The sequence below is a fragment of the Solanum stenotomum genome, chromosome 9 (assembly GCF_019186545.1).
Source record: "Solanum stenotomum isolate F172 chromosome 9, ASM1918654v1, whole genome shotgun sequence".
In the NCBI taxonomy this organism is placed as follows: Eukaryota; Viridiplantae; Streptophyta; class Magnoliopsida; order Solanales; family Solanaceae; genus Solanum; species Solanum stenotomum.
This window is the reverse complement of record NC_064290.1, coordinates 15,065,661-15,079,372: the sequence shown is the minus strand read 5'-3', so window position 1 is coordinate 15,079,372 and position 13,712 is coordinate 15,065,661. Positions and strand designations below refer to the sequence as shown.

The 13,712-nt window shown below is 28.3% G+C and overlaps 2 protein-coding genes across 2 annotated transcripts in view; both read right to left on the bottom strand.

Annotated features, from left to right (window-relative positions):
* LOC125876796 (oligouridylate-binding protein 1-like) overlaps positions 1 to 4,265 on the bottom strand; it is a 377,725-nt gene extending 373,460 nt beyond the window's left edge. Inside the window, exon 1 of the mRNA XM_049558053.1 lies at positions 4,256 to 4,265. The gene's annotated coding sequence lies outside the window, so the exon portion shown is untranslated. The remainder of the gene's footprint in view (positions 1 to 4,255) is intronic.
* An 8,376-nt stretch (positions 4,266 to 12,641) lies between these two features.
* On the bottom strand, positions 12,642 to 13,466 carry LOC125876569 (dirigent protein 21). The gene has a single exon (XM_049557781.1). It carries the CDS (start codon positions 13,404 to 13,406, stop codon positions 12,843 to 12,845), a length of 564 nt encoding a protein of 187 aa, XP_049413738.1. The 5' UTR covers positions 13,407 to 13,466; the 3' UTR covers positions 12,642 to 12,842.
* Positions 13,467 to 13,712: the final 246 nt, after the last annotated feature.

Sequence of the window (13,712 nt, the reverse complement as noted above, 5' to 3'; positions counted from 1 at the left end):
GGGTTCTATAGTAAGCTTGGAACTTGAAGTTCTTCCAAGATCTTGTGGTATGTCCTCATATGTCGAGGACAAGACTTTTCTATTCTAGTTTTATGATAAGGTTCTTGTAATAGACTTAATAGACTTCTTTTGATTGTAAAGGGCCGTGTCCCTAGTATGTTTTCCCGTTTATGTCTAAGATGGCTAAGAGACTTAGTATTCCGCTTGTGTACTTTTGAATGATGTTTTTAAAAGTGACCTTTGAGTCTTATGGGATTTTATTTAAAGAGTTTTTAATTCCGCACTATTTTACATATCTAATGTGATGAATGCTAAGGGCTTGTATGAGACCTCCGAGAGGTCGAATACGCATGTTACGACTTGGGGGTGCTCTCGGGTCGTGACAAAGATATACCTTAATGTATCTAGAAAAGTCATCAACAAAAGTAATGTAATACTTTTTTCCACCTTTGCTAACAGTGTTCTTGAAATCTGCTAAATCTGAATGTATTAGTTCAAGTAATTTGGTCTTCCTACTAATAATAGATTTGAAAGGTTTCTTGGCATGCTTTGCTTCTACACACAGGACATTTAGAAAACTCATCAATTTTTATCATATGAATTAATTCCATTTTTCTAAGTCTTTTAATAGAAGCAATATTAACAAGACCTAGTCTACCATGCCACAAATTGATAGACTCAACAATATAGGAAAATTTTGAAATACTTTCATTATTGGCAATCTCTTGAACAATGTTCAGTGCAAATAAACCTCCACTAAGATATCCCTTCCAAATAAAATCTCCTCCACGAGAAATAATTATTTTATCAGCTTCAAAAATAATTTTAAGACCTACTTTGTTGAGAAGTGTTTCGGAAACTAAGTTTCTACAGAGGGAGGGAACATAAAAAACATTGTTCAAGGAAATATATTTCGGAAGTTAATTTAAGCAAAAGTTTTCCTTTACTCATTATTACAGCAGTAGTAGAGTTATCGATATATACACACTCACCATCACTGGACTCCTCAAAGTCATGAATTAACTCCTGATTGACACAGAAATGCATTGAAGCGCCTGTGTCTAGCACCCAATCAATTTTGTTAGCCACCAGATTTGCCTCAACGACTACAACATCAATCACTTCATTACCCTCAGTAAGATGAGCTTGGACATCACTTTGTCCTTCCTGCTTTGAGTCCTGCCCTTTTCTTTGATAGCACTTGGCAGCCCTATGACCAACTTTTCCACAAACAAAACAAGAACCCTTAAATTTTTGAATTTGGCTCTCCAGCTTGTTAAATTGATTTTTCTTCTTCATATGTTCCTTCTTTGAGACTTTCTTCTGTTTGCCTTTGGACCTGTCTTTCACAACAGTACCAGAAGATTCAACAAGATTAGCTTTAGAAGAATTAAGAGAAAGTTCTTTAATCCTATCTTTGAGACGGTTTGCCTCTTCTGTCCTCATATGACTAATAAGTTGTTGGAGAGTTACACTTTTTTCTTCTTATGTTTTAATTGATTTCTATAATCACTGCAAGATGGTGGAATTTTTCAAGCAGAACATTAGCCTGAAATATCTCACACATCTTCTTGTCCTCGTTGAGAACATCAGCAGTCAAGTTCTCATATTCGTGAACTTGTTTCATTATTGGCTTATTATCAACCATTTGAAATTTAATCCACTGATTGACAACATATTTTTTCTTTCCTGCATCATTAGCACCATATTACTTTTCCAAACTATCCCATATTTCTTTGGAAGATTTATAAGTAACAAATAAATCAAATATAGGATTAGTCATATGATTTAGCAAGTGTCCTCTCACAGTTCTGTTATCCTTTTCTAACTTCTTTTTAGCAACATCATGAACAACCATAACATTGCTAGAATCAATAGTAGTATTAGAACCATTCATAGAAAGTTCATTAAATAAAACATAATCAACTTCTAATTGTTCAAAGAGAATTAAAAAAAATTGTGACCATCGTTTAAAATTATTTTCATTCAAAGGCTCAAATTTTGACAAATCAGAAAAAGCTTTGTTCAAAGAAATAGCCATTTATCAATATTGTATGTTAGTAAATCGCTTTCAAATTGTTGGGAAAGATACTACAATATTGATATTAATTAGATTGGAATTATAAAGTAATAAATAACTTATCACAAACATTGTGTCGTGGCAAGCCACTGCCTTGAAAGCGATTTCGGCTCGACTCCGATGCAAATCGTTGTAGCCGGTCGCTCCCCAAGGTTCCACAGTTACTCTCAAATACGTGCTCTCGTGGCTGAAAGTTTGGAGGTTTCCCAAAATCAATTGCCCAAAAAATATTATAAGAATAAGATAAGAAGAAAAGAGGAAAAAGTTTTTCTCTTCCTTTTGTTTGTGTTGGTGTGTTCTCTTCTTGTTCACAAAAGGTCATGCTTATATAGGATTTGCAAAGAGGAGTTTCAAAGTGAAGAGTTAAATTTGTATAATGTATTGTGAATGTTAATGGCATTAAAGGCCATTATACCACATTCTACAGAAACTCTCCATTTTTTTTTGGAACGAAAATGTTATTCTCTTTGTAACGTATTTTACAAAGAACGGAAATATTTTTCTTTGCATTACACAAAATGAATAAAAGTGTAATTAATTTCATAAAAAATGCTTTTGAGAGTCAAATTACGAAAAATGACAATTTTATTTAAGTATACAAAATGGAAAAGTAACTTAATTTATTAGAACTAAATTTCATCTAAATATTATTAATTACATACTTTAGAACATTAAGTTTTGTACTTTAATCAAGAACAAGATGCAAATTGAACTTTTAAGCATGCAATAAATAAGTACTTGTTATGGTAATATAACATGACTACATACATGCATGATGAAATAATAACAAACTATGAAACTTTAATCATATATATACTCAGAGGTATAGAGATAATTGAATTAAGAAGAATCATATGGGAAAAAATATTTAATGATAATGAATCAAAAGATATATTACACCAACAATGGTATGAAATAGACCTACATGATTTAGACCTCAAAAGAATAGAATGGTACGATTTAGAAATAAATTCAGATTAAAATGAACTACGAATATTTACAATATTGGACAGAAGCTATGAAAGACATAAAACTATTAGAAGAATTAATGGAAAATAATTTACATATGTACCTAAGAACCCAAGATATGTTGTATCTAGAATACATCACAAATAATATTAAAGAAATAGTCAAATTAAGACAACTATTAGAAGAATATTACAATAAGTATTATTACATTTTACCATGAATTTCGCACCTGCAAAAAATGGTATCAGAGCTATGGATGAAAAGAATTATAAGGAGAAACATACTAGTAGAAAGTTAAGAAAAATAAGAAGAAAATTAACCAAATTATATCCAGAATATAAACAACTCAATATCACAAAAACTGATAACAACAAATTAGATCAATTAATAGATAATATATCTAAAACAGAATATAAATATATTCAATATTTAAAGATACAATGAATAACGAGAATAACGAATATAGACAAAAACTTACTGAAATAATTATAGTAAAAAGACAAGAATTAAGGGATAGGCAAAATAGACTTAACAGTAATATATTTGCAGGAATTTGTAAAAAATCTATAGTAGCACAGAGAAAAACTATTTTATATCTACAAATACAAATAGAAAGTTTAGAATATAAACTACAACACAATTTATAAATGAATAAAGAAGAATACGCAATAGATGAAAAAACATATGAAAACTATGACGGACTAAAAATAAAGATAATATTTTCTAATCTAGGAAGAAGATATAAGAAAATAGATGACAATCTAAGTTTAATGTTAGAAAAAGAAACAGTAAAATTAGAAGATAGTTTAACTGCTATGATAAGAATAACAAAAGAAAATGAAGAAATAGATAGAAAAATGGAAATTGAAAAAATAAAACAACAAGCAAAAAAGGAAGTACAACATTTAGAAGAAGTAAAAAATAGTAAAATAATAGAATTAGAAAAAGAGCTGGCAATATTGAAAAAAATGTATAAAATTAAACAAAAAGAAAAAGAACAAAAAACAAAATTAGCAAATGAGATAAATAAATTTAAAGAAAAATTACAATTAGAAGAACTAGAAGAAAAAGAAGAAAACCAAGATAATCTACCTGAAATAGGAATTGATGAAATAAATAATGATGATTTAGAAGAACAACATTCAGAAACAAGCGAAACATATACGAAATTTTTAGCAAACATAGATACAAAGAATTTAGAAGTAAATACAGGAGACGTAGACATGGATGAAAAACCAAGTACATCAGGAATAAAAAATCCAAAAAAATTCAAGATACTATAATACAAACTATGGACAATATGATAGAGAAAAAACTATGTGGGATAAAAGATTGAATAAAAAATGGACACCTAAACCAATAACTGAACAACATAATTTTTTAGATTTAGACTGTGTAGTAGATATAAATAAAACAATCCAATTATGGATGTGATATATATCAAAACAATTAATAGATAACAAAATAAGAATGACAGAAACACCAGGATATATAGAAAGAACACTTATAGGAACAGTAAAATTATGGTTACAAAATTTATCGGATCAAAGTTTAAAAACTTTAAGAAGTAATAAAAAATTTGATGGTGAAATAGCTACTACAACTATGAAAATATTATATAAATACGAAGTAACTATAAGAAACGAATTTAGTAGTATGACAACAGAAGTAGAAGAACAAAATAAAGAAAAAATCATAAACCGGAATCTAATGACAAAATTAGCAATATATAACATGTGTTATATAGATGAATATACATGTGTATTTAGAGAATACTACTATAAAGGAACATATAGCATAGAAGAAAGTAAAGAAATAGGAAAATTATATTTTACAAAATTACCAGAACCTTTTAATTCAAAAGTAATAAAAAGTTGGAATGAAGCAAGATTAACAGATACCTTGGGAACTAGAATGAAATTCTTACAACGATGGTTTATAGAACTATGTGAAAAACATAAAGAAGAAATAAAAATGAAAAAAATATTGGTAAAAAACTTAGCATGTTGCAAAAATAAAACAGCACCCCAATTCGGTTGTACACACAGATACTATAAAAAGTAATAAAAAATACAGATCAAAATATAAATATAAAAAACCAAGAAGAAGATACTATGTAAAAAACTATAAAACTAAAAGACCATATAGACCAAAGAAAAAATTAACAGAATGTATTTGTTACAATTGTGGAAAATTAGGACATATAGCTAAAAATTGTACATTACCTAAAAATCCAAAGAAAAAACAAATATCAGAAATACTGGTAGACAATGAAAAATATACACAAATAGAGTACGTAGATTATAAATTAGAAAGTGAAGACAGTATATATGAATTATCAGAAAACGAAACAGACGAAATGGAAAATAATTCAGTAATAGAATCAGATAATGAATACTATATAAATGACTGAAACAGATATACAAATAATAACTAAAGAAAAATATCAAGATGAAGAATCGGCAGAACAAAAAATAATATTTGATAATAATATATTTGAACAAATAAAAGGAAAAGAATTAGACCTAAGCGTAGAAAAAATATTCGAAATACCAACAATAAGAAATTGGTTTAAACGACAAAAACAAGAATATTATGTAGTAAGTCAAAGAGAACATATCATAGATCGCAAATACACCAAAGGAAAGGCTAAAATATTAATAATAAACAAACGAATAATAAATAAAGAAATACAAGATATTAAGGCTAAAAATCTAATTAAATATGTACATTTAGGAGGAACAGAAATACTAATAAAAGCATGTTTTAGAGAAGGAATAGATACACCCATAGAATTATACTTAGCGGATGATAGAATTATACAACTCATAGAAAAAAGTATAATAAGTGCAGTAAAAGGTAACCTCATATACCAAAAATTTAAATTTATAATAAATGTTAAATATTCAGTAGCAATAAATGACAGAAACATAGATAAATCACTAGTATTATATTGGAAAATGTCAGGGATAGAACTAGCCCCAGGAAGTAAAATATTTACATCTAGATGTAAAAACTTATATGTTTTAACAACAAAACATAAAATAACAGCAAAAAAAAATAGAAAATCATTTTGAAAGGATAGTTACAGTCATAGATAATAATGATTATAGTTATAATGAGATTGATATAGAAGAAGATTTAGAAATAGTAAAAGAAAGATTAAGCACATCAAAAAGAATAAACTATGAAATACCCCAAATATCATAAAAAATGAGTACCTCAAGAAGAATAGATAAAACTCCACAAAAATCAATAGAAGAAGAAATAAAACCATATCATTACTACATAACGGGAGTAATGGAACAACGAAAATATCTAATATTGATAAATACCGGACAAGAAGAAAACTATATTACAAGAGAATTAGTAACAGAAGATGAAATAATTACTACTGAACAATTATGCCCTGAACTACCAAAGGCATTAATATATACCGAAGAAACTACAGAAAAGGAAATAATCATTGGAGGAGTACCAATAGTAATAAAGTTTAAAGTATATCAAGGAGATAAAAATATCACTTTAGGAATAAAATGGTTAGAACAAGTAAAACCATATAATTTAGAAGACAAACAGTTAACAATAAATTATAATAATAAGAAGCTAATAATAAAAAGAACTTTCTTATGATAAAAACATGAAAATATATATATTTGCAAAAATAATAATAGAAGGATATTACAACAGATATTATACACCACTGATAGACATAGGAGCAGAACTAACATATGTAAATACAATTGCTTACCATAAGATAAATGAGAAAAATTAAAAACATCGATAGTAGTAACAGGATTTAATAATGAAGGAAGCATGATCACATATAAGGCAAAAAATATGAAAATATAAATATGGGATAAGATATTAACTATAGAAGAAATATATAACTTTGAATTGATCACAAAAGATATGCTATTAGGAATGTCATTTTTAGAAAAAATATACCCACATATAATAACAAAAACACACTGGTGGTTCACAACACCATGTAAACAAAAAATAGGAGCAAAAAGAGTGAATGATAAAAGACGAAAAACAACAGAATGGATAAAAGGAAGTGAAAAAATTACACAAAAATTAGAAAATATAAAAGAAGAAGACCCTAAAATAGAATTAATTATATTCTCTATAGATAAAGTAAAAATAATCCAAGATAAGTTAGAATATTATATAGTGAATATCCTTTACAAGGATGGAAAAAAACATAAAACAAAAGTAAAAATTGAGCTAATTGATAATAATAGTATAATAACCCAAAAACCATTAAAGTATAATTTTAATGATTTAATAGAATTTAAGATACATATAAGTGAATTATTAAAAAAAGAATATATACAAGAAAGCAATAGTAAACATACAAGCTCAATATTTATAGTAAATAAACATAGTGAACAAAAAAGAGTAAAAAGTAGAATGGTTATTGATTATAGAAATTTAAATGCAAAAACTAAAACTTATAATTACCCAATACCAAATAAAATATTAAAGATAAGACAAATACAAGGATATAATTATTTTAGTAAATTTGACTGCAAATCAGGATTTTACCACTTAAAGTTAGAAGAATAATCTAAAAAACTTACAGCATTTACAGTACCACAAGGATTTTATGAATGGAACGTATTACCATTTGGGTATAAAAATGCCCCAGGTAGATATCAACACTTTATGGATAACTACTTTAAACAACTAGAAAATTGTGTAGTATATATTGATGATATATTACTATATTCTAAAACTCAAGATGAACACATAAGATTATTAGAAAAATTCATACATATTATAGAATATTCAGGCATAAGCCTAAGTAAAAAGAAAGCAGACATAATGAAAAGCCAAATAGAATTCCTAGGAATACAAATAGATAAAAATGGAATAAAGATGCAAACACATATAGTACAAAAAATAATTAACTCAAATGAACAACTAGACACAAAAAAGAAATTACAATCATTCTTAAGACTACTAAATCAAGTAAGAAAATATATATCAAAATTAGTAGAGAATTTAAAACCATTACAACAAAAATTAAAGAAAGACATAGAATACCAGTTTGATAAAAAAGACCAAACACAAATACAAAAAGTAAAACTATTATGTAAGAACCTACCTAAACTATATTTTTCGGATGAAAACAAAAAATTTACTTATATAGTAGAATCAGACGCCAATGAAAAAAGTTATGGAGGAGTCTTAAAATACATGTATGATAAAGAAAAAATAGGACATCATTGTAGATATTATTCAAGAACATTTACTAATGCAAAAATAAGATGGGAAATAAATAGAAAAGAATTATATTCAGTGTATAAATATTTACTATCATTTGAACCATATATTGTATATAACAAATTTATTATAAGGACAGATAACACACAAGTAAAATGGTGGCTAACAAGAAAAATACAGGATTCAGTAACTACAAAAGAAATGAGAAGATTGGTATTAAATATATTAAATTTTACATTTACTATTGAAGTAATAAAAACTGACAAGAATGTTATTGCAGATTACTTACCAAGATAAAACTATTCAAACTAAGAAAGAATATACAATTGAAGAGATACTCAAAGTCATTACTATACTTTGTATCAAAGTGGACAGTATGGACAATGAGATACAAAAGCTAACGACTAATGAAGATAATCTGAAGTCTAAAGCTAGTACAAGTCAGCAGCATGACTATAAAAATGTGGAGCTAAGTCGATCGGAAGAATTTAAAATTTCAGAGCTAAGAGGTGACGTTGGAAAACACCTGAAAACCCATAATGATTGTCTAAATATAGCTGCAGGTACAAGAAGACCAGTTATTGAAAAACAACGAAATGCAAATCTAAATCAGTTATTTGAAAAGCCATTTACAGAAAAAACAAAAAACACATTAACCATAGAACCACAAACTTCAACGTATGCAGATAGCCTACAACATGAGAAAAAGGTGTATAACCACATCACAAGGACATACCTCAAAAATATATACAAAACACAGAGTTACCTAAACCTCAATTCCAGATCTACCACTACAAAAGATCCAAACCAAGACTATATAACCCAGAAATTACAAGGATACAATAAACTAATTGCACAGCCAAAAACCAATGCTAACCTAGTTAAAACATGTTATAATTATGGATTAATAAGTACTGCACATACTTATGACGGAGAAGAATTAAGTGGCATACCAGAATTATACAAAGCATTTATTGTATACAAAAGAGTGACCAAAGGAAATTTATTTTATGTGAAATTCTATACGGCAACAGCAGAGATATTACATGAGGAGAGAAAACCTCCTATTCAAGTTGTAAAGATAGGCCTGACCAAAGAGATGATAATACCAGAAGATATTGGAGAACAACCAGAAATACCAAAAATTGAGATACCCAATTTCTATGCCAATAAAAGAATAATTGGTATATCAACTATAATACAAGAACTAGCCAACAATTATTTGAATGGAAATGCTATATGGAGTTACTATTCCAGAGATCAATTAATGATTTATGCCAACTCAAGGGAATTAAGGAAATCAAATATGGATGAAGTTCAGAAATGAATTTTATCATTATTAAAACCAGAAGAAAGACCTACAACAAGAGCATTAAAGGCAGAATTTATTTCTCCAGAACTATTAACCAGATATTGTAAGCTAATTGGACCAAATATCCTGACCATATATGTTCAAAATGTAATGGAGAAGACAATGTGATTCCCGATGTCCAGCTAGAATAAAGTCAAAGAGATATGAAGACAAAGAAGATAGGGACAAAGAAGATAAAGACAACTAAAGAGATAAGGCAAAGAAGACATATTTGGCCAAAAAAGCCAAAAGCAAATAGTATAAAGTGAATAGTACTATGTAAAGGAGCATTATTGTAAATTATTAGGTACATTATTTTTCGTCTTAATGTAAGAAAGTTAATAGAGTAGGAATAAATTATGTAAATTAGTCAACAAGTGTAAGATAGTATGCATTATTAAAGTAGGTGCATATTAAAGTGGTAGGTAGGAGTGGTGTGCATTAGGAATGGACAAGTGTAAAGTGGTAGGTGGGGTAGGTGTGCATTATTAAAGTAGTGTGCACATAAATATAAGTGCAGTAGCTATAGGATAAGATTTCTTTTCTATATAAAGGACTGTACATGTAACATAAGAGGCAAGCCTTCAATAAACGAAGCAAGCTTCCATAAAAACACTCTCTCAAATATTTGAAATATTCATACTTAAAAGATAATGGAGCAACCCTCAAATATCATAGACAAGCAAGAGGCAAAGGTATATTGTTCAACAAATATGCAGAACTAATTTCATATATTCCTGAATATCATATATATGATTGAATAAATTTATGTTAGTTATTATGTATTAGAATTATTTGGATCATGATTTCTAGTTTATTAGCACACTGGAAACAGGGAGAAAACTTTTATACTATGTCATCCTAATGTTGAAACCAGTAGGCAAAGAAAGTCGTTTAGGGGAGTAAACAAAGTTGAGGCGCTAATAAGAAGGAAGTATCCGCTAAAGTACGTTACTAGTAGTGACAGGAGAACATGATAAACAGATAATCTAGTTCATAATGATCTAATATGAATTTAATCAATTATGGATATGATAGGAAGGAATAATTGAAAATAAAAAACCTGCATAACAACGAACATGACTACATACATGCATGATGAAATAATAAAAAAACTATGAAACTTTAATCCTATATATACTTAGAGGTATAGAGATAATTGAATTAAGAAGAATCATATGGGAAAAAATATTTAATGATAACGAATCAGAAGATATATTACACCAATAATGGTATGAAATAGACCTACATGATTTAGACCTCGAAAGAATAGAATGGTATGATTTAGAAATAAATTCATATTAAAATGAACTACGAATATTTACAATATTGGACAGAAGTTATGAAAAACATAAAACTATTAGCAAGAAATAATTACTTGTTATGGCAATATACTTTAAATTTAATGATATAACATGTTTAAATATATTTTAATATTATAATGTTAAAGAATAACGAATTCAACACATATGCAATCTGAACAACTTCAATATATTGGAATCAAGCTATGCAGAATCATGATATAAAACTATACAAAGAAGACTAAGTATTACTTCTTGTGAAAATTATTATCATGAGAAGAAAAGACCTCAATCAAGAATCACAAACTCCAAACTATGAAAGTAAACCTTAAAAACCGCCTTGTTTTGCTTTTTCTTTTCTTTTTTGGGACTATTTCCATAAGTGTGTATTTGTGTTTTTTTTAACATGTGTGGGTTGATGTTTGTTGTAGTATAGGTGATGATTTTTCTTTTTCTTTGTTTTTCGTGCGGATTGTGCTGTAGCTTGTAGGATAGTTTTTTTTTTTTTGGGTGGGGGAGATAAATATACCCTCGAACTATCATAAATGATATTTAAATACCCTTCGTTGTACTTTCGGGACTCTAATGTCCTTACCGTCCAAATTTTGGAGTGTATATATCTTTTCTACTAATGGTGGGACACATGTCTCAACCTAAAACACCTACCCAAAATTTATTAAATTTCAACCCATAATTTAAAGACCCACTCAAATTAATTTTAAAACTCACACAAATAACATTATACCCACCCCAAATTATAACCCAAAACCCTTCTTCATCTTCTCAAGTTATGTCGACTTCCCTGATCTTCTCAAGAACTTCTGCCCAAGTTATTCATTTTCCAAGCCATTGTCCATAGAAAATGATTCTGCCACGCCTAAACGAGCTCCACCCTCCACAGGTAATTAATTAAAAGCTTCAATTTCCTTCCCCACCAAAATCCTAGAACTCCCCATTTTTGTAGTATTTTAAAATAAATTTATTAAAATGAGATAAAAATCAAAATATTTAATTTAAATTTTAAAAATATATATTTAAGCATTAAAAATTATGTAAAGTTTTAAATTCGGTCAAATATTACGTATCTACAAAACCAAATAAAAAAGTGTTAAATTTTTTCTTTGATTTAATTTTCTATTTTGGTTTTACTATGAACACCCCAAGTAAGAGGTGATGTTTGAAGTAAAATAAAGCGAAATTTGAAAAGGAATCATATTTTAAGTTAACCTCATAAAATTTCTCATTTAAAAAAGAATTTAGAGGAAAAACAACTAACAGATGTCATTATATTAAAGCTATCACTCTAATAAGTAATTTAATTATAAAACAAATAATGAAGTCACTCATAATTAATATGCTCTCTCCGTCTTTTAGTTTTTCTCAAAAAGAATTTCACTTTATTATAATAAAAAATAATTAACTTTATAATTTTTATTTTACTCTAAATAAAATGATTTATAATCAAACAAATATCTAAAGATTATTTTTTTTAAAAAAATCTTCTTAAATACTATGTAAAATCAAAGCGTGTCACATAAAATTGAACAGACGAAATAATAAAACTTTTAGTAAAAGAAAGTGCTTACCCTTTAGTTTGTTTTAAAGTGTTTTTAGTGGTAGTGAGTATTATTCCTTTATTAATCACAAATTTCAAATTCAAACCTTGAATTTAAAAATAATAATAATAATAATAGAAAGCGCTTCATGAATAAGAAAAACTATTCAACTATTCAAAAGGAAATAAAGTAACATAGGACCTACATTTTCCTACTTTCAAAGTGGTCCATGCACATGCCAAAATTCAAATATGCCAAATAAAATTACATTTCTTTTCAATATTCCATGAAAAAAGACGCACGCCGACCCAAATAACAAAAGTACAATCACCTAATAGAAAAAAAGCAAAAAATCAATAATGGAAGACATAGACATTGTATTCGACAACAGCATCACCAGTCTTGAAATCGAAAGTATGAGTCTTCGCCTGAACATAACCACGACCAAATCTGAAAAGCCCACTTCCCCCAACAATAGGCATCTCCCGAACAATCGACATCACCGAATTCCGTCCCAAAACACTTAAGCTACTCCCATTATACTTTCCTTCAACAAAAACAAAGTTAAGTACCATCAATAAACCAATATCATTGATTGAAGCTTGTGCATACATCCCTTGTGCTCTTCCAACTATTTTCGAGTTTGCTTCTGGTCCAACTGTTAAAGGGTCGTCAATCATTGCCATTAAACCAAATCCAGTGGCTGACAGGTTGGTCACGGCGGCTTCTGCTATTTTCACCGCCGTTGGGTTTTTTCCACTCACTATGTCATGGAAGAAGAAGTGAAGGTGGCTAAGTTTCTCTCTCTTTAAACCCATTGCTTTCTTCGATAATTTTCTGGAAAATTCAATACAGTTTCCATACGTAAGGATTGAAAGGAGAACGAGGAGGAATAAAGGGGAACAAAGTTTGGACATGATTTTTATGCAACTTCAAAATTCAAAGATTGTAAGTCCTCGTAGCTAATATATATAGTAGTACGGGTGGGGTGTTCAGTTCAATTTTTTCTACTTTCATTGAATGACTTTTCAATGCGAATAAGAATAAAATGAAGTTAAAACTAAAGTATAAAAACACTTTAAAATTAAATAATGATGTCTTATCAGGTGTTAACTTTTTTTGGTTTCTCACTCGGTATTTGAAGCCCATATTAAAGTCCCGATTAAATTTGAATCGCACACTGCAGAATTCATTTGAAGGTGCGTTCCCAACAAAATTTTCTC

Coding starts and splice junctions, on each gene's coding strand:
- LOC125876569 (XM_049557781.1), bottom strand. CDS start 13,406: ATGTCCAAACTTTGTTCCCCTTTATTCCTCCTCGTTCTCCTTTCAATC.